The following is a 25,335-nucleotide window of genomic DNA, read 5'->3' on the forward strand; positions in this document are numbered from 1 at the left end:
TAAGAAATAAATAAAAAAAATAAGTAAATAAAAATTTTAAAAATAAATAAAATAAAATCTACTGGTTTTATTATTATTATTATTATTATTATTTATAGAGAAATCAAATAAGTAAAAATTAAATAAATAAATAAAAAGTAAATAAAGAAACTACACAATTATTTATTTATTTATTTATTTTATTTTTTGAAATAAGTAAATAAATAAAATAAAATAAAATACAATCTGCAGATTTTTAAATTTTTTTTTGGAAACAGGCCGCTCGTGCGCCCATTTGGGCCACACAAGTGCTGATTTTTGGGTTGGGCCGCTCCTGCGACTCTTGCACAGAATTTTTTTGGCCTAGGTCGCTCGTGCGGTGGAACCCCTTTTTTTTATTTATTTTTATTTTTTGAATTAGGCCGCTCATGCACCCAATGGAGTTGCACGAGCGTTGAATTTTGGCCACTCCAACTGGATTTGCGTAGAATGCTTTTGAGCTTGGACTGCTCATTTGCCCAGTCCTTATGCTCATGCGCCCGTGTGGTCTGCTGCAAATTTTTTTTTTTTTTAATAAAAACTCAATCGCAATCCAAATAAAAATTTAAACCATTTATGCCTTCAATGCTAGGGGTGGGTGCGGGTCAGTTGCGGCCACGAAACCTCCAATCCGCCATCCGTTCGCCAGATTGGCGGATTGGAGAAAATCAATCCGCATCCGTCTGCCAATCCAGCGGATGTGGATTGACCGGATTGGCGGTTTGGCGGATGGATGCGAATCGGTTTGGCGGTTTGAAATTTTATAAATTTTCAACATAGTTTAATTTGTGCACTTCCTCAAAAAAAAAAAGTATTACAGTCAATGACTTAAAAAAGTATTATAATTACTGCATGCATCATCCAAATAAAGAAAGTTTGAAACTTTAGAATATCGCAATCACTGCATGCCTCATCCACATAAAATATTACAATCTGTGGTTCTTAAAATATAAAAACAATTCAAACCATCAAAACCATGAGCAGAGCAATAGTAGAGATTGCATGTCTCTGTATTGTTACATTTATATATGTTTTTTAAAACAAAAACCAATCAGCATATGTTATATTTTCTATTTATTACTTTTAGAGTTAGATTTAAAAACCAAAAAATATAGATAAATAATATTTTTATTTTTTTCAATTCAAAAAATATATCCAAGTTGAAAACTTTTTTTAAACAGAATATTTGAACTCTTTTTCAATTGAAAACACAAACAAAATATTTAAACAAATTGAAAACACAAAGTCTTATAAATTACTAAGGGTGCTCACGGTTTGGCGGTTCGGGCGGCCAAAGGAAGTTCAAATCCACCATCCGTCCGCCAAATTGGCGGATTGGAGAAAATCAATCCGCAACCGTCCGGTCATCATCACGTATCCGTCCAAAATACGGTGGATCGGTATATCCACTGCTCACCCCTATTCAATGCACATCTGAAATAAAAAATATAACATCAAAAATATCAAAATGCGTAACAAAAGTATAATCTTCACGCGAAAACCACGGGTAGTACTTTTCTGCCTAACAGTGTTTGTAACTTTTCCTATTCTCCAACAGGGTGACAGACTAGGATGATTCGGTTTCCAGAATTGAGGCGCGTAAAGCTAACTCGACCTATGGGTCTGCCATACAGAGTCCAAGCCGGGGTGGTTTTGAAACGATCTCCACACCCCTAGGTATTTAAACCAGACTCTAGTCTCGGAAATTCCAAACCTTTACGTTCTAGGCTTTGCCATTCGAACTCTAGTTCCCACCGTCTAAGTTGGCCTCCTAGGAACTCACTACAAACACAGTTAGGTGGCTATGCCAGACCGTCAGATGCCGTTTGGGCACGGAAAACACAAAAGGAATTACACCTGTAGGGGATTTAAAGTCTTCTAGACTCCAAACAACTACTATGGAAGATATATTGGGTCTGTCAAGTGGACGACGTTAATCATCTCCCCTTTCTCAATACCATCCACATAGTGTTTCAATCTTTGGCCATTGACCTTGAAGGTCATACCACCTTGTGGATTTTCAATTTCAACCGCCCCATGCGGAAAGACTTCCATAACCTCATATGGGCCATCCCACCGTGACCGAAGTTTACCTGGAAACAACGGCAATTTAGCATTGAACAGCCACACTTGTTGGTGAGGCTCGAAGGACTTACGAGAAATGTGTTTATCATGAAATTCCTTAGTCTTAGCCTTGTAAATTTTGGAACTCTCATACGCATCATTGCAGAGCTTCTCTAACTCATTAAGTTGGAGTTTCCAGTGGTCACCAGCTTTGGCCATATCAAAATTAAACTTTCTAATGGCTCACAAAGCTCGGTGTTCTAACTCGACAGAGAGATGGCACGATTTTCCAAACACAATCCTATATGGGGACATCCCGATGGGTGTCTTATATGCAGTGCGATAGGCCCAAAGTGCATCAACCAACCTAGGGGACCAATCTTTCCTATCGGGCCTCACAATTTTCTCGAGGATGTGTTTAACCTCCTTATTAGAAACTTCTACCTAACCACTAGTCTGAGGATGGTAGGGAGTGCCAACTTTGTGTGTAATGATATATTTGCGCACTAATGCCTCGAAGAATCGGTTACAAAAATGTTTGCCACCGTCACTAATTATGGCATATGGAAACCCAAAATGACAAAAAATGGTCTCATGGAGGAATTTAACCACAACTTTGTGGTCATTCGTTCTGGTGGCCACTGCCTCCACCCACTTAGAGACATAGTCCACAGCCACCAAAATGTATTCAAATCCAAAAGATTGTGGAAAGGGACCCATAAAGTCGATGCCCCAAGCATAAAAAATCTCAACAATCAAAATAGGGGTCATCGGCATCATATCTCTCCGTAACATAGAGCCCATTCGTTGACAATGCTCACAAGCTCTACAGAAGTTACGGGCATCTTTGAAGATAAAGGGCCAGTAGAACCCACATTGTATAACCTTGGCGGCCATTTTTTGCTCACTAAAATGGCCACCACATGCATGAGAGTGACAAAATGTGAGAATTCTATGGGTTTCACTCTCAGGCACACAACACCGAATCACTTGATCCAGACGATACTTGAACAATTCTAGGTTTTCCCGGAAATAGTGCTTGACTTGTGAGAAAAATCGGTCTTTGCCTTGCTTAGACCAAGTTTTCAGAATTTGACCAACCGCCAAGTAATTCACTATGTGGGCAAACCACGGGAGGGTTGCATGTGATACCGCAAGAAGTTACTCGTTAGGAAATGAGTCGTGCAAGGCTAAGGGATCACTTGTGTGCTCAATAAAGATGCGAGATAAATGATCCGCAATTACATTCTCGAATCCTTTTTTGTCTCGGATTTCTAGGTCAAACTCCTGAAGGAGTAGAATCCACTTAATTAACCTAGGTTTAGTCTCTTGTTTAGACAATAAGTACCGCAAAGCGGCATGGTCAATGAACACATTGACTTTAGACCCTAGGAGGTAGGACTAGAACTTATCAAGTGAAAAGACAACAGCTAGTAACTCTTTCTCAGTGGTAATGTAGTTTAATTGAGCATCAGAAAGAGTACGACTAGCATAGGATATAACATGGGGCACTTTATTCACCCTTCGGCCCAAGACGGCATCGAGGGCATAATCAGATGCATCGCACATGATTAAAGAAAGGGACCACTCCGGAGATTGCATGATAGGGGTAGTAGAAAGGGCCGCTCGCAGTGTTTCAAAGGCTTTAAGACATGCCTCATCAAAGACAAAAGATGCGTCCTTAGTAAGTAAACTACACAAAGGATGGGATATTTTACTAAAATCCCTAATGAATCGATGGTAAAAAACTGCGTGCCCTAGGAAAGACCTAACTTGATACACATAAGTGGGTGGAGGAAAGCCTACAATGAGGTCAACCTTAGCTTTGTCAACCTCCATACCTCGAGGGGACACAATGTGTCCTAACACTATACCCTTGCAAACCATAAAATCGCTCTTCTCCTAACTCAAAACAAGGTTTGTCTCCACACATCGAGTAAGTACTTTAGTTAAGTTCTGAAGACGTTCCTCAAAAGACGACCCAAACACGAAAAAGTCATCCATGAAAACCTTTAAAAATTCCTTCACCATGTCAGAGAAGATAGCCATCATGCACCGTTGAAAGGTCGTTAGTGCATTGCAAAGCCCAAAGGGCATTCGACAATAGGCAAAAGTGCCAAAAGGACGTGTGAAGGTGGCCTTTTCTTGGTCAGCGGGGTACACCGGGACTTAATTATACCCCAAGTAACCATCAAGAAAACAATGAAAATCCTGCCCTACTAACCTCTCAAGAATTTGATCAATAAATAGCAAAGGAAAATGGTACTTCCTAGTCATAGAATTTATTTGCCTGTAATAAATGCATACTCGCCACCCAGTAGTGGTTCATGTGGGAACTAACTCTCCTCATTCATTCTCAACAACAGTGAGACCCGATTTCTTGGGCACCACTTGCATGGGACTCACCCACTTGCTATCTGAGATGGGGTATATAATACCCGCATCCAACAATTTTAATACCTCATTTTTCACCGCCTCTTTCATATTGGGATTAAGCCTCCGTTGCATTTCATGAGAAGGTTTGGTGTCCTCCTCTAAATGTATATAATGCATGCACACAGAGGGATCTATCCCTCGTAAATCAGCCACCAACCACCCTATAGCACTCCGATGTGTCATGAGAACACTCATTAATTGACTCTCCTACTCTGCAGTCAAGTTAGATGCAATGATGACAGGTAAAGTATCCTTAGGCCCTAAAAATGCATACTTGAGTGTGGCCGGGAGTGGCTTCAACTCAAGTGTAGACGGTGTGACTAAGGATGGTATGGCAGGCTCTCTAGAGAGAGGATGAAGGGACTCAAACCGGGCTTTCCAAGGAGGAAAATCCGGTGTAGAAGAAGAATTAAGTAAAGCATTCACCTCCCTCACTAACCCGTCAATATCAAAATTTTCAAACCCAAAATAAGCTAAACAAGCGTCTAGAGGGTCCTCGACAAGAATGGAGTGTAAAGCCTCCTCCACAATCCCATCCACAAGATTCACAAATAAACACTCCTCTCTCTCATGGGGCTGTTGGGATGTTTGTAAAACATTAAGTTTCACTTGCACATTCCCAAATGAAACTTCCATAACCCCGGTACGACAATTTATGCATGCATTGGCCGTAGCCAAGAAAGATTGACCTAAGATCACCGGGATTTGCTTCCTAGAGCTGACTACCAGTTCCATATCTAAGACCAAAAAGTCAACAAGAAAATAAAACATATCGACCTTTACTAGCACATTCTCAATCATGCCACGTGGCACTTTGAGGGATCGGTCAGCCAATTGGAGAGTAACAGTAGTGGGCTTCAACTCGCCAAGCCCAAATTCCTCGTACACAAAGTACGACAACAAATTGACACTAGCCCCTAAATCTAACAAGGCCCTATCAATGAAATGGTCCCCTATAGTGCATTCAATGGTTAGGGCACCTAGGTCTTTAAGCTTAGGGAATGTGTCATTCAACAAGATAGAGCTTACTTGCTCCGTGAGTACGACCTTTTGGGACACGTGTGTCCTAGATTTACGCTTTTGCATACAAAGGTCCTTCAAAAATTTAGCATAGAAGGGTACTTGCTTAATCGCCTCCAACAAGGGGAGGTTGATTTTAACTTGTTTAAAAACCTACATCATCGCTTCCATGGATGTCGCCTTCTTATTAAAAGGGGACGGTATATCAAGGCATTGGGCAAAGGGTGCCTTAGGCACATATGGTGCCTTAGGCTCATGTGAAGTACTAGGGATTAAGTCATCCCCCTTAAGTGTTTCTCCCTCACCCTTGCTCTCATTGAGTGTACCACCGTGGTCACCCTTCTTAGCCCTAGTTGCATCAGACGCAACTGGCTGAGGATCTAACTCCCTCCCACTTCTCAAGGTAATCGCCGCTATGATAGTGTGTTCATGTAAATTAAGGCGTACTCATGATAAGTGTACTAATACTATAACCACAAGAAACTTTCCTAGTGCAAACATCACATGCGAGTATTTACCCAATAAACCCTTTTCATACAAGTCTACTATGTTCTCCAATTAACATATGCTTATATCACCATCTTACTAGCAACAAGTCAACATCAAGTGAAGTAATGCAATCAAGTGAAGCAGGTATAAACATGAATTATGAATTAGGAACCAAGTAGAAGTACACAAAATAAACTACCCTCATCCCCCAACTTGAATATGACATTGTCCTCAATGGAAACAAATGCGAAATAAATAGGAAAGAGAGAGAGAATATTATCAGAGATTGTAGGTACACATCTAGCTAGGCAATTATTAACATAACACACACAATTTTTTCTTTTTTGAAGAGAAATAAATAATAATAATAATAATAATAATAAAAACATTAAAAATTTACAATAAAGAAATCTTTTTTTTTTTTTCGACCTGCCGCACATGCAGGAGAACACACCGCACGTGCGGCGACACATGCGCACCAGCCCCTGCTCGTGCATATAAAGCATTAACAAACTTTGTTTTAGGAATTAACCCGCACGTGTAGGACCCAGGCCACATGGGCGGGTTTTTTTTTTTTTATAAAGAAATTTATTGTCTTCAGCCAAATATCAACACAAACTTATTTTTGCCTTTTCTTCCAATTTATGAGATATGGATCCTTATAATGAAAATAAACCAACTTGTCCAACAGTGCGGGACTAGGTTGTAAATGACTTATGGGAAGAAGATTCACAGAGTGGAGAAATATGTGTGTGAAAAGTATAGTGTGTAAAGAAATCTCATGAGTGGACACAATAAGATCAAAACCAAAAATAAAATCCCATCCATGCTAATTTACTTTATCACTATAATTTTCTACAGTTAAATTCCTTTTAATTTCTTCCACATGAGAGGCCAAAACTATGGGGAGAGTTTCTGTCACATCTATGGGTGCAACGGTAGGCTCAAATGACAAAAATACTAACTTCATATCAGTTGTTGGATCATTGGATAGATGTGTTGTGGCTTCACTATGTTCAATTTGCAACTCTTTTTCAAAATTATCACGACATGCACTCTTATGAAAGTCTTGAATGAGTTGGTCAAAAGAAATTCACACCTCAGCTAGGAACATCTAAAAATTTTCTCCTGACCACATTGTGTCTACAAATTGACTTGTTTGAGAGTTCAACCCATTATAAAAGAAAGCAATGAGTTGAGTTATTTTGTAGCCATGTTGTGGACAAACATCTACATAGCTCATGTATCTCTCCCAACAATGACAAAATAACTCATCCACTTCCTAAGTAAAATTTAATATTTTTCTTTTGAGAAGAGTGAGGTCAAATGGAGGTTGTGATTCTTTCCATTTAAAATAAGCCAACATATTTACCCAATTCGGGGTGGCAAGAATGGCGCCCGTGCATACACCACTCACACACACACACTAGGTTTCGACTCTTGTGCGCTAAGTTATGAAAGCAAAATACCAAAAGAGAAAATACTCACAGCGATTTAACGAAAATGCTTTACTTGTCTTAGGGGTGCTTGACATGTAGAACGTTGTCTCCAATCTCCACTTGAGCTCTCTATATTTAGCACTTTGGTGCTTTGCTTGCAAGTATTTGTCCTTTTTTTTTTGACACTTTAGTGCTGTAGTTTGTTTTTAAAGCTTGGTTGGGTTCCGCTCGCACTTCGATGATAGCTCCAATTGCAAAAACTCTACACACTAAGCAACATGAAAGCATAAAATCCTAAACTAAAAATTAAAATAAGAATATAACTTTAAATTAATTAATTTCACCAGAAGTCCCCGGCAACAGCGCCAAAATTTGATGGGTCGTTTCATACACCAAAAATAAGTACTAAACTATACCAAATTCTTTAGAATAATGGTAAGTCCAGGTATCGATCCACTGGGACAATTATGAAATTAAACTAATTTAATTGCTAGATTCCTAAATTAATTTTGATTAAAAAAATTGATGGATATTATGACTAAACAAGAATTAAATGAAATTGAATAATTATATTGGCAATTAAAATTAGGGTTTGACATATTAATTTTTGAGAAAAATCCTAACGCAACGAATTCACCACTAACCACATAAATGAGATTTAACATCAACCAATAATTACAATCCGGTTTGAAATACCCAATATTTCACAACTACAAGTTTGAAATATTGATCAACAAGGTTGTTACATTCAACGTACAGGCACAAATCTCCCGAGTAGCACGAGGTGTTTTCCCTAAACTATGGTAGCAACACGACCCGTCTCTCGTAGCATGACTCATCTCATACTTTGAACACAAACACAAAGAAAACTAATGTATGGAAAACATTAGACAATCACAGATAGTAAAATACTTGAAGAGATGAAAGGAACAATTATTAAAAACTTATAAATCATCCATACATTGATTCAAACCAATTCACAATCAAAGCTTATGAAAAATCCTATTACATGCTAGGGTTTCATCAAAACCCTAGAAAAGAATAACTTAGCCACTCATGGAGGAGTGAAAAGAGGTGGAAGAGATGGAAAAGGTGGAAGCCCCCATGAAAGTTCTCTTTGAAGCTTGAGGAAAAACCACCTCTTCAAAACCCTAGCCTCTCTTTCTTTAGAATAATTTTTGAACCTGTTTATAGCCCTTTTTTTCTTCCTTTTTTTAACAGCAGAATAGACTAAAAATTTCACGCACTCAACAATAGGTGGGCCATTCAAGCGCCCGTGTGGGCCGCTCGAGCGGTGATGGGCTGCAAGTGCAGTAGGGCTTGGCCGCACATGCGGTGAGGTGGCAGGCCGAGGTTTTTCGTTCCTCGCATGGAGAATCTATTTTCGTGCATTTTTTGATTGAATTTGTGCGTATCTGCCAAATCTGTACAAGTGCACAAAACACATCATCTCCACTAAATAAACAAAATTGAAAGACTAAAAATGTAACTTAAGTGGCCTCAATGTGGTACTTTTCGGCCTACATCAGCCCTGCTTAAGTTGTTCAAATTCAGAAACTTTTCGATCTCAAATGCATCGTGGAAAGTATTTTTCAAAGAAAATCTCTTTGAACTAATCCCATGTCAAGTCTCTATTCCCGTCTCGAACAAGTATCCACCATTTTCTAACTTCTTCTTTCAAAGTAAAGGTCGCTAACAGAACTTTATGTATTTCGGTACATGGAAATACTTCGAAGATCTATTCAGTTTCCAGTATCCAGGCCTCTACTTTTAATGGTTCAATACCTCCCAAAAATTCTGGCAGCTTCATTTTCTTGTATTTCTGTGCAAGAGCTATAATGTCATCATTATTTAGCTCAATTTGGACCGGAGGTGGTGGAAGAGGTGGAAATTGTTGTCTCTGTTGTTGTTGTTGTCTCACCAGTTCAGTTAAAACCTCCACCATTCTTTTTAACCTATCTATTCTTGCATCTATACATCTTGCATTCTCCATCGGTCTATGCATAACCCAAGGTAACAATAAACATAAGGGAAAGTTCTCACAACTTCCATTTTCATGGTCAGTTCCAGATACGTTCATAGTATTCAGTTTCATTTCATTTTATTACATTACATTTTGCTTCAGATATGTTCATATAATTCCACACACACTCACACATGTTAATGCAATGCCCTAATTTCTTTTCTAGGACAGCCTATAACTCAATTGGACACGTGCGTGGGTAAATTAACTCATGCTTTGATACCATTATGTCATGACCCGTACCCTACTGTAGACACCCCATTTTTGACCGACCTTGAGACTCAGACGTCACCAGTTGAGTGCTTGGTGATATTACATAAAGTGCTCGTTCAGAAGTTTCAGAGTCTCGGCTGCGAGCCCTGCCTCCGGACTTCCGAACCCTCTTCTGTGCCTTGCCTCGGTTTGCGAACCAGGCTCGGTTTTCTCTGTTTCTTTTCCTGAGGGGAGGGAGAGGTCCCGTAGACCATCTCTCAGTGGCTGTGGGCTACATTTTGTGGCTGTAGGCCATTTTGCCCATTTCGGAGCCCGGTTCCCGGTTTTCGGAGCCGTCAGCCCGTGTGCCTCGGTTCGGGACCGCTTAACCACCTCCGTTTGCCCCATTCTTTGGCATACTTCTTATTTGCTCCCTTTTGAGGGACACTGAGGTCTGAGAGGCCCACTTTGTGCTCGAGTGCCACTTTCGGTGCTTAACAAGCAGTTTTTGGGGCCTCGAACTGCGCGTTTTGGCCCCCGAACATTCGTTTTGCATCGGTTTTCATTCATTTTTGGCAAGTACCTTTGTTTCATCACCAGGAAGGCCGTAGAAGGGTGGGAGGCCAGCAATTGTTTTAGCAACCAGTTATATATCCTCCGGCGCCCTCCGACGCCCTCCGACGCCCGTTTTTCTCACTTCCAAGCCAATGTTGAACACCCTTGGGCCTTTTTCTTGAACTTTTAACCACATATTTGTGATGTACACACATGGGAGGACACCAAAAGTTGGTGCCCGGCTAGTAATTCCACCTGACCCTTTTGAACCCTTCCTAAAATTGGCCTATTCTCTCTCCTGTTTTACAGTTGACAATTTTGAACCACAGGGTTGTGTTGAGGACACTTGGGAGGACACCAATCTGGGGTGGCCGGCCATTAATTCACCTTGACCCTTTTGACCCTTGGCCGGCCGGCCATGGGGGGTAGCCGGCCAGCCACCTGAAGCTCCAAAAACTAGCCGGCCACGATCCTTACAATGTGTACATTACAGCTGTACACTTTTTTCCCCCAAAAAACCTGTATCCAGGGGGACAACTTTTGGGGGGAAACTTGGCTTGTTTTCCTCCCACTTTTTCCCTCCATTTCTCCCCCTATTTGGTGTATATACTTGGCTGGCCAGGTCTGTGATAAGGGTTACAAAAAATTCCTTTAAGAGCTTTGGCATCATAGCTCCCTGTATCTCTCTCATTTCCTCAAAAATTCCTAAGTCCTACACCTCATTTCTTCATCACCAACAAGCACCACCACCACTACTCCATTTCCAGCAGCTTGGAGAGCTTTCTAGCAGCTAGGAGACATCACTTCTCAAGCCAAGAAGCATCCAAAGACTTGTCTTCAAGGGTAAGCATCATTTCCCCTCTTTTGAGCTCAATTTTGCAACATTTTCTAGCCTCTTTTCTTACTGTTTTGAGCTCCGACCAAAACTGAAAAGGTCATTTTCTTGAGCTCATTTTCTTATTTCATTAAGGGCTCAACACTTTTTGAGCCCCCCCATATTGCACTTGCTTCAATACCCTCTTGAATGCCATTATCTTGCATAATATTTTTGGCCTATGTGTGATCTGTTTTGGAGCATGATGTAAACTGTAAGTGAGATTATTTTGAGCCCCTCTTCAACATTGGAGAAGGGATCATCATTGTTTGGGACCTCCATGTGCCACTTGTCATTATACCCCTCTTTGGTCCCCATTTTTGCATGCTTTGGAAGCCCACTGTGCTTCTGTTTTTGGTCTTTTTACAGAACTTAAAATAGTCTTATTTTGGCCCATTCTTCATGTTTCATTAAGGGCCTTTCATGGTTTGAGGCATCTTTTATACACTTCATGTTATATCTCTCATTTGGTCCCCATTTTTGCATGCTTTGGAAGCCCATTGTGCTTCTGTTTTTAGGTTCTTTTTAGAACTGAAAATAGTCTTATTTTGGCCCATTCTTCATGTTTCATTAATGGCCTTTCATGGTTTGAGACATCTTTTATACACTTCATGTTATATCTCTCTTTTGGGCCTCATTTTTGCATAGCATTTTGGACATATTTGCATACTGTTTTGGGTCCGGCCATCAACTGTAAAATGCTTTATTTTTGGCCCCTCTTCAACATTGTTGAAGGACCCATTTGTGTTTAAGGCCAGCAACCACTACTTGCTTCTTTGGCCATCTTTTGGCCCATTTCTTGCATGAGAATTTAGCCATACCTGTGCTGGTTTTTGTGGTTTTCCATAAACTGTAAAAGATCATATTTTGGGCCCCTCTTCAACTTTGTTGAAGGGCCTTAATCTGTTTGGGGTCAGCAGTTGTGAGTTGTTTCATTATCTCACATTTAGGGCCATTTTTGCATGCTATTTTTGCCCTATTTGTGTTTGCTGTTTGGCCATGCTTTGAACTGTAAAAATGCTTATCTAGGGGCTTCCTTTCTTCTGTATTTTCATCTCATGTTCAAATTGTGCATGCATTGCATAGCTATAGGCCATTTCATGCGCCAAAATCCATGTTTCGGGGCTCGTTCCATGTATCGGGTTTCATTTTACCGGGTTTCGGGGCTGTTTTGCATCTCATTTTACCTCTGGTTTTTGCATTATCATATATCATATTCCATGTCTTTGCCATGTCTCATTAGAGTGGCATTTCGGTGCCTAAAGGTCGGTCCTCGGTTTGCGTGCACGCATTTCGAGTTGTCTTGTTTTCATCTGATGGCCTCCTGTGTGAGTGTGGCTGAGGCTCTCTCATGTTGGTGTAAGCCCATTATTGCATTGCGTATGCCATTTCATCCATAGCATTGTGTATGCTCGGTTGTGTATTACCTTATTGCATTGCGTATGCCATTTCATCCATAGCATTGTGTATGCTCGGTTGTGTATTACCTTATTGCATTGTGTATGCCATTCCATAACATTGTGTATGTTAGGATTGTATCTTAGTTGCATTTCATGCATGTCATGCATATTGCATCATGTTCGGGATAGGAGTTAGCCCGGGCACGGGAAACGAGGTGCGTTTCGTACTCCGAGTGACGGAACGTGTCTCAATTCCCTAGTCACCGACACTCCGGATCATCCATGATGGAGTTAGGTTCTTGTCGTGTTTATATATGCATTCATTCTACATTGAATTGCACAATTCTACCCCTCGGCCATCATGCATCGATATGCGTGATTGGTGGCACGAGGATCGAGGCATGCATATATTTGTGAAAATACATTGCCATGCCCCTTTCTTGCTCTCTGTTGCAGCAAAATGAAGAATCGGCAACTTTTCGAAGCTTGGCATGCATTTCAAGAAAAGGTGTAAACAGAGGCTAATTGGGGCATCGTCATGGATTTCCGCCCAAAGGCAACCCGGGCATGCATCATTCATCATCCGGAATGGAATCCAGGCAGTCCCTGGCTTGCATGCCAGTTTATTTATTTTCTTAGTTAATTTGTTAATTAATTAGGAATTTGTACATTATTTGGACTGTATTATTTGGACTGTAATATTCTTTTATTCGGGACTGTATATTTATTCGGACCCTCTGTGCGAGGGCATAATTGTAATAAGTGTGCGTGAGTGTGATGTATGTCTTCCAACCCTACGTCTTTCTTCCCTTTTATTTACCTGCTTATGATGGTTAGATTAGGGCATATTTCAATTAGCATACAGTATGACAGCATGTTTGCATCATTCATCTGTTTTGCATGTACCGGGCTCGGCTCATCATACTAACTGCATTTGTATTTCAATTCCAAGTTGAATACATGTTAGTTGTAGCATTCCATATGCCATGTTTAGAATAGCCGAGCCTGCTATAGTTTGCATTCTTGCATGTGTTGCATTAGGCATTTCTGTATACTTAGGATTCATGCATGATTTCTAATGAGTTTTTATTTTGGCTTGGAGTACTCGGTGAGTTTTATGCTTTAGCATCCTTGCATGCGTGTGAGTGACTGGCATGAATAGCATGCTTACCATGAGGCTATATGCTTATGTGATATAACTGCCTGAATGCCTGTGGGTGAAGGTTGGGTTACTTGGATTGGAATAAATCATCAACTGTTTGTTTTAAGCCCACTAGATAGTGGCAAAACCATCTTTTCTAAGCCCACCTGCGGGTGGCAAAATCTGCATCTTTAAGCCTACTTGCGAGTAGCAAACCATCTTTCAAAAACAAACATGAAATTTTTGTTCCAATTCAGGTGACCCAGTCTATACTTGTATGCTGTGCGCATCACATAGTAACCTAGGCTAATAACCGGAATAAGAACACATAATGTTTTCAAAAATAGATATCATGGTTAGTAGAGGCCGATCTTGGATCGGGCGAGTAGGGGTGCTCACGAAGTGACCTTCCCCAATCGTACCCAAGTTCCCGAGCCGAGGCAACTTTGGTGATGACGGACACGTGGCCTTAGGCAAACGAGTCAGGGTTTCCTAAATTTCCCCAAAATAAAACATTTAGGTGGCGACTCTGTATCTGGCAAAGCAGTCCATGTTTGGCACTTCTTTCAAAAATCTGTTTTCTCAAAACGATTTGCCGGATTTGGACTCTTTGGTTCAGACTTAGAACCGTGACAATTTTAGAGTCCTGAGCTGTAGTGACCCCAAATGAACAGAACGGGAGCTCGTTCTTCCCGGGGCGATCGGGGACGTCTACAGTTTCTGGCGACTCCGCTGGGGATTTAGAGAACTTGACTTGAACTCGTGATAGCTGTTTTTGACTACACTTGTGTGTTTCTTTGCATTGCATTTGCATTGGTGCGCCTAGGACACCGTGTTTGCCATCTGCTATTCCTGAACGGTTTGCCGGAGGCTTGTCTTTTCAAGGCATGACCATAAGGCTGACCGGTTGTGGGCTCTGCTAGTATGGGAACACAAACCCCGGTTTTATCGGGGCACCCTCTTTGACCATTCGACCTAGTGCATATTCGGATCCATAGTGACCATTACAAACTAGGACAGGTTGCTTACCCGTTTATAGGTTGTTTGAAAACCGCTGCGTGCGTAGTGAGACACTAGCTCCTGACAAAATAGGACAGAGAAACCCTACCCCAACATAGGGGTGTTTTGGCTCTCACTTACTTGTTATGTGCTTTTGGGGTGCGTCTCCATACGAATGCATGTATCAGTTTACAGGGTTTGGGCATCAGGCCTGCGGGCGTCAGTTCAGTATTGTGAGTATCAGGCCTGCGGGCATCAGTCAGTATTTGAGAATCAGTTATCTGCGGGTATCAGATTCAGATTTGAGGACAGTGATTCAGGGATAATAATCAGTGTTGGAGGACAGTGTGTATTCAGCTTATCGACTGTGTGTTGTTATGCCAGACTGTGTGTCATGCATTTATTTTAAGCTGTTATGCTGTCCGTTTATCTGTTTATTTATTTCCTTTTCGCTTTATTTATCTTTTGCTAGGGCAGTTCCAGCACAATTGCTTCCAACCCAGCAGACATTCCCCAAGCACTTTGGACACGAGGTCGTTGACTCAATCGATCCGAGGATCTAATTGACGGACAGCCAGTGTTCCATTCTCTACCCCCGATTATCAGGCAGAGACCGAGGAAGCACAGTGTATCCGAGCAGAGGACTACCCCGTCAGTGGACAGTCAGATTGGGATCCCAATTACTGCTATAGAAATAGACTTGGCAATAGTTCAGACGAACCAAGGCAGTATGGCAACACCGACAGGAGTCGAGGAAATGATGCGTCAGATGCAAGAAACCATGAGAGCCATGCAACAGGACGCCATTCGTCGGGATGAGTTTGCCAAACAGCAGGCTGAAATCATGGCCCAGCAGGCCGAACTGATTACCAGACTGCAACAGCAGAATGCGGCATCTGCTTCACATCAAGTCCCTCCTCCGCCAGGGGCTCCACTACCCGAGCAGGCACCTACTGTTCAGAACGCTCTCCCTACCACCCAAAACACTGTGCCAAATCTCCAAAACTTACAGGAGGACACGAATCTTCCAACGGGGCCAGCTCCGCCCCCGCTTCCACCACAACTGTCCAAGACCCATACACCCAATCACCCGAACTCTCCCTTCGAGTTCGAGGTTGATCATACAGCTCTGAAATTGAGCAAGCTTGAGAAGCTCTTCAAGAAATCCCAAGGGGTAAGGGCTATCCCGGACATTGAGGACGGGTACACCGACGTGGCCGTAACATTGCCCGATAGGTTCAAAATGCCGCAAATCGACCGTTTCGACGGGTTTGGCGACCCCATGGTCCATCTTCGGCTATTCTCAGACATCCTGCGGCCAATGGGCCTAACCCAACCACAGAAGCTTTCACTGTTCGGCCGAACCCTGTCGGGTGTGGCCGCCCACTGGTACGCGAAGTTAGAGGATGATGTGAAGAAGAATTGGGATGAAATGGCTGAGGCCTTCGTCGCACAATACTCGTACAACACTCAAATCGAGATTACAACTCATGATCTCGAAACGACAAGGCAAGAGCCCAAGGAAGCTTTCTCAGACTTTGTAACCCGATGGAGGGCAAAGGCGTCAATGATGACTTTAAGGCCCACTGACAAGGACCAAATCCAGATGATTGTGCGCAATCTCCAACCAAAGTTGATGCAGAGAATGATTGTAATCCCCTTTCCCACTTTCTCAGATTTACACGAGATGGGGGTACAAATCGAAGACGCAATGAAACAAGGTCTGTTTGACCAGGATAGGGAGCAACCGAGGAGGACCTTCAACCGTAACAACAATGCAGGCCCGAGTGGCGCTACAAACGCAAGAGCCTCGGAAGTTAGCATGGTCGCCACCATTCCCCCTCCCCTTCCAAGGCCCATGGCTGCCACACCCTTCTCCGGTGCATCCGGAAGCAATGCTCAAACCTCCAAATACCCCCCCAGAGGCCAAAGAACCTTTACCCCATTATACATGCCTTTGTCTAAGGCTCTGGGGGTCTTGATCAGAAAGGGGCATCTGAAACCCCTAGAGCCGAGGCCATTGCCGAACCCACTCCCTCCCTCTCACAACCCGGCCAAGTACTGCGCATATCACCAGCAGCATGGCTATGATACCGACCAATGTTATAGGGTGCGTCACGAGATTCAAGACCTCGTCGACAAAAATGTGATTTTGCCGCCAGAAAAACCCAACGTCACAACCAACCCCCTCCCTACACACAACCAAACTCCACCGCCCAAAAGAGTCAACTTTATCCAGACTGGGGTCGTATCTTACGATCCTAGCATCTATATCACTCCCACCCATCTACCCAAGCCAGAGGTGTACCTCCCCGACTGCACTGACTTTTTGTGCATGTTGGACATCTCCACAACCCAACCGGAGCCGACGGTGGTGGCCATCGAAGATGGGGAAAGGCAGACTTCAGGAGAGAATGGGGTTATTGAATCTGGGACTGGACAAAGTTTTGCCAGGGGAGCCTATGATCCAAGCGAGTACATCCTATCAACAAGCCAGATTGGGCTGGGTATAGAATTGCCAGAGACAGGAGAATTGTGTATGATCCGGGGGGATGGATCTGGGCTAGGGGCAGATAATCTGATAGCTGTAGAGGAGGACTTTGCCAACCTGCAATTTTTCGATGATCAAGAATCAGGGGATGCAGCAATCAACTGGTTCGACTATGAGGAATCGGCAGAGGCCACTGGATGGCTCGATGATCAACCAGATGTAGTGGGAGAATCCCAGCCAGAACAGGGCCCGGCAGGGGCGAGAGTATCAACTGTGGCCGGAAGGGCCGGAAGTCAAGTTATATTGCCGGAGAGCGCCGGTACAAAGAATTTCGCTCTAGACGGAAGCATTGTGGATGCAAAAAATACTGAACAACAAGCTGCACCGGTGCAGATAAAACAACAAGGTTCTGAGAGAACCGGAAAAGCTAAGATCCATGAAGGGATCGAAAGTTCTACGGGCACAAGAACGGAGAATGCTGTGGGCATACAGACTGAAAGTGCTGTGAGCACGAACATGCCCGAACCGGACGGGTGCCTTTTGAACGCCAGTGGAATGTGGTGGGAGGACGATGACTTATGTCTTGCCCACACGGATGAAGATTGGGGAAGTAATCAACCGGATAACACTTGGTACCTCGATGAGGTGGATCACATGACGAGAAGCGGGCGGTACTTCAAGCCCCCGCACCTAGACCAACCCGAGGCATCCGGGAAGGATAGAGAAGCGGAGAAACAGAAGGAGAAGCAGATTGAAGAGGAAGCTGTGCTGAAACAGCTAAAGAAGATACAAGCAGACATCTCCATCTGGGGACTGCTTATGGCATCAAGAGTACATAGGCAAGCTGTCCTATCTGCTATGGACAAGTCCAAACTCTCCATAGATACCACCCCTGAACAGCTGGTTGGGCTGGTTTTTCCGGGAGGAGGTTCCCCGGCATTAACCTTTTCGGACAAGGAATTACTTCCTGAGGGCACAAATCATAACAAACCCCTCTACATTTCCGTGGAATGTAGAGATAAGTGGATACCGGTGGCACTTGTTGATACTGGGTCTGCTATTAATGTCTGCCCGACTAGAACAGCGTATACAATCGGGTTGAAGCCCGCGGACTTCGTCCCGACCACTCAAGTAATCAGAGCATACGATAATACCAGCAGGGAAGTGATGGGGACTGTCAGAATTCAAACCAAGGTTGGTCCAGGACAACACAACATTGAATTTCATGTCTTGGACGTTCCCGTAACCTTTAACTTACTTTTGGGGCGACCGTGGTTGCACCAGGTCAAGGTAGTCTCTTCCACTCTACATCAGATGCTGAAATACCCTCACGGGAAGGGGATAGCAATTGTTTTTGGGAATTCATCAATCCATCCGCCGCTGGAAGTGTCCACACCTGTCTTGGAGATCGAGCACGGCACGGAGGATGTGTTTTTATCGGGGTTCACTTTGGCTGAGGCTCGAGTGGTACAGAATGTCATGGCTGTGAATGAGGGGGTGTACGTCAGTGCTCAATCTGTCTACCTCATGAACAAGCTACAGCACATCCCCGGAATGGGATTGGGAAGAAGCGGCCGGAAAGGCGTCGCGGCATTGGCCGAAGTGCCACACAACCCTCACACCTTTGGATTGGGTTATCTGCCCACCAAAGAGGACTGGGTGAGGAAGGGAAAAGAGATGGCTAGAAGAGCCAGAGCAAAGAAGGCTGGGAAGCCGTTTGAGTTAATGCATAGGCCCATTTGGGGTACCCTAAACGGACGCTTCGTCCAGGAGGGGGAAGACTTTCCATTTTGCGGCTTCCCAGAACCATGGCTGAACGCGGAGAGAAAGCGCGTGCCTGGTTTCGAGATCTTCTTCGACTTGCAATTACCTGGGGATGACATTGCCGAAGAGCAGACAGACCCACCAACTGAGGTTGAGCAGTGTAAAGCAGTGGATTCTGAGAGCACCGAACTTGAGATGGGGGTAGCACCGGCGTGTCTACTTTCAGATCCTTCGATCGACCAAAAGTGCTTGGGGGATAACTCCTCGGTTTCCATGATTGGAGATGAAACAGCTGCGGGCTTTCCAGCGACTATCTTGGATGCATCTATCGCACCCTCTCTCACTTGGCAGTACGAGGAGGGATTTTTGTCCAGCAACACCGGGTCAGGTAGTGAGCCGGAATCTGATTCCACCGAGTCCTGTGAGTCGGAATCAGGTTCCAGCTCGACTGAGTCTGAGTCTGGTAATCCTGGGGATGATAACCCGGATGCCACAGTTGTGTCCAGGTCGTCTTTTTCTTTCTCATTTGAGTCTGTTGTAACCGAGAATTCGGACGATTTGGTTGAGCTTAATGAGAATCAAGTAACTGTGGTTTCTGAGTACTTTTCTGTGCCCTTAATTTATTGCATAAATTCAGACTTTCAAAATTTTGATGAAAACGACGAGGACGAAGTTCCTCCGATTTTGCAACGTCTAATTGAACAGAAGCAAGAGAGATTTGTCAAACCCTTAACAGATGAAATCATTACCGTGAACATTGGTACTGAGGAGGACCCGCGGCTGGTCCAGATCGGGCCCACGCTATCTTCGGAGGAACGCGAGCGCTTAGTCGCTTTATTAAAAGATTTCAAAGATGTTTTCGCGTGGTCCTACGAAGACATGCCTGGGATCGATCCTGAGATTGTACAGCACCGGATCCCCCTTGACCCCGAAGCCCGACCTGTTAAGCAAAAACTCAGAAGGATCCGCCCCAACTGGGCTCTCAAGATTAAAGAGGAGGTCACCAAGCAGATCGATGCAGGCTTCCTGCTGGTATCCGAATACCCGACTTGGTTGGCCAACATCGTTCCAGTGCCGAAGAAGGATGGTAGGATCCGGGTATGCGTGGATTTCAGGGATTTGAACAGAGCTAGTCCGAAGGACGACTTTCCCTTACCGCATATTGATGAGTTGGTGGATTTTACAGCAGGGCATGCTTTACTTTCATTCATGGATGGCTTCTCAGGGTACAATCAAATAGTAATGGCACCAGAAGACAGAGAAAAGACTGCATTCACCACCCCGTGGGGGACTTACTGCTACAGGGTAATGCCGTTTGGGTTGAAGAATGCCGGAGCTACTTATCAACGGGCCGCGACCACGATATTACACGACATGATCCACAAAGAGGTTGAGGTGTATGTGGACGACATGATTGTCAAGTCCAAGGAAAGAGAGGGCCACTACACCGCCTTGCAAAAGTTCTTCCAAAGGATCAGGGAATTCCGGTTGCGGCTAAATCCTTCGAAATGTACTTTCGGTGTTACAGCGGGAAAAATGCTTGGGTTTCTGATTACACAAAGAGGCATCGAGGTCGACCCTTCAAAAATCAAGGCCATCTTAGAAATGCCACCACCAAGGACTGAAAAGGATGTGCGAGGCTTTCTGGGTAAAGTGCAATTCATAAGACGGTTTATCTTAAAATTAACCTTGACTTGTGAACCACTTTTTGGTCTCCTGAAGAAAGGCAAGAAGTTCCAATGGGATGGCCGATGCCAAGTTGCGTTTGAACAGATCAAAGAATATCTTCAGAACCCGCCCGTGTTGTCGCCACTAGAGCCAGGGAAACCGTTGATTTTGTACCTTTCAGTGACTGAGACTACGATGGGCTGCATGCTCGCACAAGAATCGGAGGATAAGGTGGAGAGGGCCATCTACTATCTAAGCAAGAAGATGTTGGACTACAAGACCCGCTACACTTCGCTCGAGAAGGCTTGCTTAGCTTTGGTATGGGCTACCAGGAAGCTGCGGCACTACTTGTTAGCTCATTCCGTCATGTTGGTTTCACGATTGGATCCCATCAAGTACCTTTTCGAGAAACCAGCACTTACGGGTAGGCTAGCTCGTTGGCTGCTGTTGCTCTCCGAATTCGACCTGAAGTATGTGACATGCAAGTCAGTCAAAGGAAGAGCAGTAGCGGAGTTCCTTGCTGACCACCTGGTTGAGGGGGATGAAGCAGTTGAGTACCTATTCCCAGATGAAGCCATTTTGCACATCGACGATGAATATTGGACGATGTACTTTGACGGAGCATCAAATCAGTACGGGTATGGGATAGGAGTGTTGCTGATAGCACCCGACAATTCCCGTATCCCTCTAGCCTTCAAACTCCGGTTCAAAGTCTCGAACAACGAAGCAGAGTATGAGGCGTGCATTGCCGGCCTAGAAGCGGCCTTAGAACTAGGGCCAAGACGTTTGGACGTCATCGGGGATTCAAACCTCGTTGTATCTCAAGCAAACGGAGACTGGAAAGTCAAGGAAGAAAAGATGATGATGTACCACCAGACCTTGGACTTGTTAATTCCTCGGTTTGAAAAACTAAACTTTGCTCATCTTCCAAGAGAGAACAACAGGTTCGCAGATTCTCTAGCAACTCTATCTTCCATGATAGACATCCCATTCGGAATCCGGATGCGTCCAGTCGTCATTGACCAGAAATTTGCGCCAGCCTATGAGTCGATCACCGCTATAGATGAAGTTCAAGACGAGAACCCCTGGTATTATGACATTTGGAATTTTCTAGAAAAGGAAGCATACTCGCCAGGGGTAAATGCCAAGGATAAAAGGGCAATCAGAAGAATGGTCGTCCAGTTCATCATCTGTGGGGATAAACTGTATAAGAGGGGTCATCTGGGAATGCACAAGCTGTGTGTTGAAGCCAAGGAATCGAAGCGCCTGATGGAGGCCATCCATGGAGGAGAATGCGGTGCGCATATGAACGGAGTAATGCTAGCACAGAAGATCCTCAGACAGGGTTATTACTGGTCCACCATGGAGGAGGATTGTATTAGTTTTGTTCGGCGATGCCACAAGTGTCAGATTCATGCAAACCGCATGAACATCCCGCCGTCAAAGCTGTACAACATGACTTCGCCATGGCCATTTTCAGTTTGGGGAATCGATGTGATCGGGGCTGTCACTCCGAAAGGGTCAAATGGGCATGAGTTCATCCTGGTTGCGATAGACTATTTCACGAAGTGGGTCGAGGCCCAATCGTATGCGGTGTTGAAGGCGTCACACGTTGCAAAGTTTATCAGGAACAACATCATTTGTCGCTATGGGGTCCCGAACGAGATAATTTCAGATAATGGTTCCCACTTCAAGAAGGAAGTGATAGACTTGTTGGAGAAATACAACATGGCTTTCCATAAGTCATCTACATACCGGCCGCAAACCAACGGAGCGGTCGAGGCCGCCAACAAGAATATCAAACACATACTGCAGAAGATGGTAGAAACCTACTGGGATTGGCCAGATAAGCTGTCATTCGCTCTGTGGGGCTACAGGACTTCAATAAGAACTTCTACCGGGGCCACTCCGTATTCATTGGTTTATGGGATGGAGGCTGTTCTACCTATTGAGATTGAGGTTCCGTCATTACGAGTATTGGCTGAGTGTCAAATAGCCGAGGCAGATTGGCAGCAGAGCAGATTTGAGGAACTCATGCTTTTTGACGAAAGAAGACTGAAAGCACTGTACCACATTCAAGGCTATCAACGCAGAATTGCACGGGCTTTCAACAAGAAGGTTAAGTACAGGAACCTAAAAGAAGGAGATTTGGTGCTCAAGGACAACCGAGCTCCCATCCACGACCCAAGGGGCAAGTTCAAGCCCAATTGGATTGGTCCTGACATCATCAAAGCTATCTGGTCAGGTGGAGCTGTGGTTCTGATGGATCTAGATGGCCTAGAGTTTTCCCAACCAATCAACATGGACAAGTTGAAGAAATATTACCCTTGAGAGGCTCGCTAGGCCGAAAACCCAAAAGGGCGACCTAGGCAAAAGTTAGAGCACAAAAAATTAGAAAATATAAAAACTGAGCTCGCAAGGTTGAAAATCCGCAAAGGGCGGCCTTGGCAAAAGTTAGAGCGCAAAAAGAGAGTAAAAATACTCGAGTGAACCTAAGCCTGAACTACGTAAGGCTTGATTCCCATCTTTGGGATACGTAGGCAACTTCACCTTGAAGTTCAGCCATAAAATTTTCCCCGATCAACTTTGTCCATTTTGACCATCTCGGTCATCTTTATCCATCAGCATTTATCGCGATCTCCGGTACAGTGCTATTCAGACTAGGGGCAACTTTCCGTTGCCGCGACGGTGCAAAAGCTATTCAGACTAGGGGCAACTTTCCGTTGCCATGCAGTGCCGCGATACTCTTCAAACTAGGGGCAACTTTCCAGTTGCAGGGATCTGGGGTTGTGCATCTCAGTGCAGATCTTCGACGTGTCCAGTTCTGATCCATATCGAAAATGGTTTTGAAAAGTTTTAATAAAAGTTGACTTTGTTCAAATTAATCTCTTTACAACCAAGACCATTTTTTGACCAAAGCGGAAAATTTTCAGTACCACAACTTTCAATTTCATTGATTTCAACAGAGTTCTCCTGCTCTTGCATACAATCGAAGTTGCTTTTTATTAAATTCATAAAGAAAACTTGAAAGTACTACTAAAGCAATAAATTCGGGGCATAGTCAAGTCAAGTATCCCTGCGCCCCCTCCCAGGGCTGGTCGAAGCATCTGACGCCAAGCTAGGCCCAACCTGTGCCTCCTCGTTAAGCCAGTCCAAGCACTCGTCAGACAAAGTGCAACTGAAAGTGGGAGCAGGAGCCAGGAGCTCTCTAGTCCTCCATGTTGTGGCATATCGGGCAAGCTGTGCACCTCGGACCGGGAAAGCAGCCAGGTACTCAATCCCCTCTGGTGGGCAAATCTGATCATGACCGAACTGGCGCAGGAACCGGAACGGAAAGTAGAATACACAGTGGGTTAGACCAATCAACTGGATCCCAATCAGCCGGGACATGCTATAGCTCATTGCCGGGAGATTGAGCCAAGGACAACGCCAAGCAATATGATCTGCGGACAAGTTGCACATCCAGTCAAACCACCACCCTTCGTCAAGGGCATCGACTAGGCGCTGTCGAAAGAAATAGCCTAGAGCTGAGTAGGCTGGGCAAGAGTCCACAACCTGCAATTTGTCCATTAACCATACTTGGGGGAGGGATGGAAAATGAGAGAATAAAGAATAGAGAGATGTACGGTGAGAGAAAAGTGAGAAAAGGGTTTTGTGAGAAAAACCGAGCCTGAGGGCCGAGTGATGTGAGCAAATACATATGTGAGATTGGGTGGGAAACATTACCTGCAGCAGCAGTGGACTCCCAGCAAATCTAGTCGTCTCCCGGCGATAGACAAAATCCAAACCCATCAGCGTCTCGGCCAAGGTCATGGCGATACAACTCTTTCCTTCTCTCAAACCTTGGGCAACTTCAATCAGGCGAATGCTAGCTCCGCCGAAGCCCGAGGAAAGCAGAAAGTGAGACAGCAAGCACAAGCAAAGGGCATGTTGCCGAAAACCTTGCCAATAATGGTTGCTGCGGTCACCGGCGTCAGAAAAGCGATGGATCAAGCCAAGGATATCCAGTTCCCCGCTACAGATCAGAGATCGAGCATCATGCGCGGTGAGTCCACACATCCGCCCTAAAGCCTGGGCATGGCCAAAGCGGAGCTGGGGCAAGATCTCTTCATGACTTTCAGACTCCATCAAAACCTGAAAGTCTTCAAAAGTTGGACATACCTCTTGACCACTGAAGCTAAAGACGTGCGTCACCGGGTTCCAAAACCTCGCCGCGGCATGGAGAAAAGGGAGATGTAGCCGAGTACGGCTCAGCGTGAATAGTACATTCAAGCCGAAACCCCAGAAGTTCAGCTTTTCCGAGCCGTCTAGAGAAGAGATCCAAGATGTGAGATTTTCTGTAAGAAACGCCTCCATTTCTTGTGCAAAGTAATGATGAAATGAATGTTCCCGAAGTTAAGGCTTTTATAGAGGGAAAAACACAATTCAGGAGGACACGTGTCGAAAATTGGACGGCTGCAGGGATAAGTGGCCGGCCGGCCACCTTTTCTAGCTGGCCGGCCACATTTCTCCTTTCCTACACAAAAAACTGGCCGGTGGCCCCCCTATCTGCAATAAAAGTGGCCGGCCATGCTCAGTGTATGCCTTTGGCCCTGTTTTACCCTCCGAGGGAAAGTTTCAAGCATTTCCGTGCAACGGATGTGTCAAAAGCCTCTATTTCCCTCTGTCTCGGATGCGTTCCGGTGCCCAGATCGTCCGAAGTACACTTCACTTTGTTTTTCGAGTTGTTATTTTGCTTATCGAGTTGTTGTTTTGTTTATCG

At 44.3% G+C, this 25,335-nt stretch overlaps 1 protein-coding gene across 1 annotated transcript in view; it reads left to right on the plus strand.

Moving 5' to 3' along the window:
* Positions 1 to 17,037: 17,037 nt before the first annotated feature.
* LOC114262598 (zinc finger protein ZAT9-like) overlaps positions 17,038 to 25,335 on the plus strand; it is an 87,887-nt gene continuing 79,589 nt past the window's right edge. The window contains exon 1 of the mRNA XM_082913334.1: positions 17,038 to 17,125. Coding sequence (XP_082769460.1) covers positions 17,038 to 17,125 — 88 coding nt within the window. The remainder of the gene's footprint in view (positions 17,126 to 25,335) is intronic.

The sequence above is a fragment of the Camellia sinensis genome, chromosome 2, assembly GCF_055761805.1.
Source record: "Camellia sinensis isolate YWXY chromosome 2, ASM5576180v1, whole genome shotgun sequence".
NCBI classification, from domain to species: Eukaryota; Viridiplantae; Streptophyta; class Magnoliopsida; order Ericales; family Theaceae; genus Camellia; species Camellia sinensis.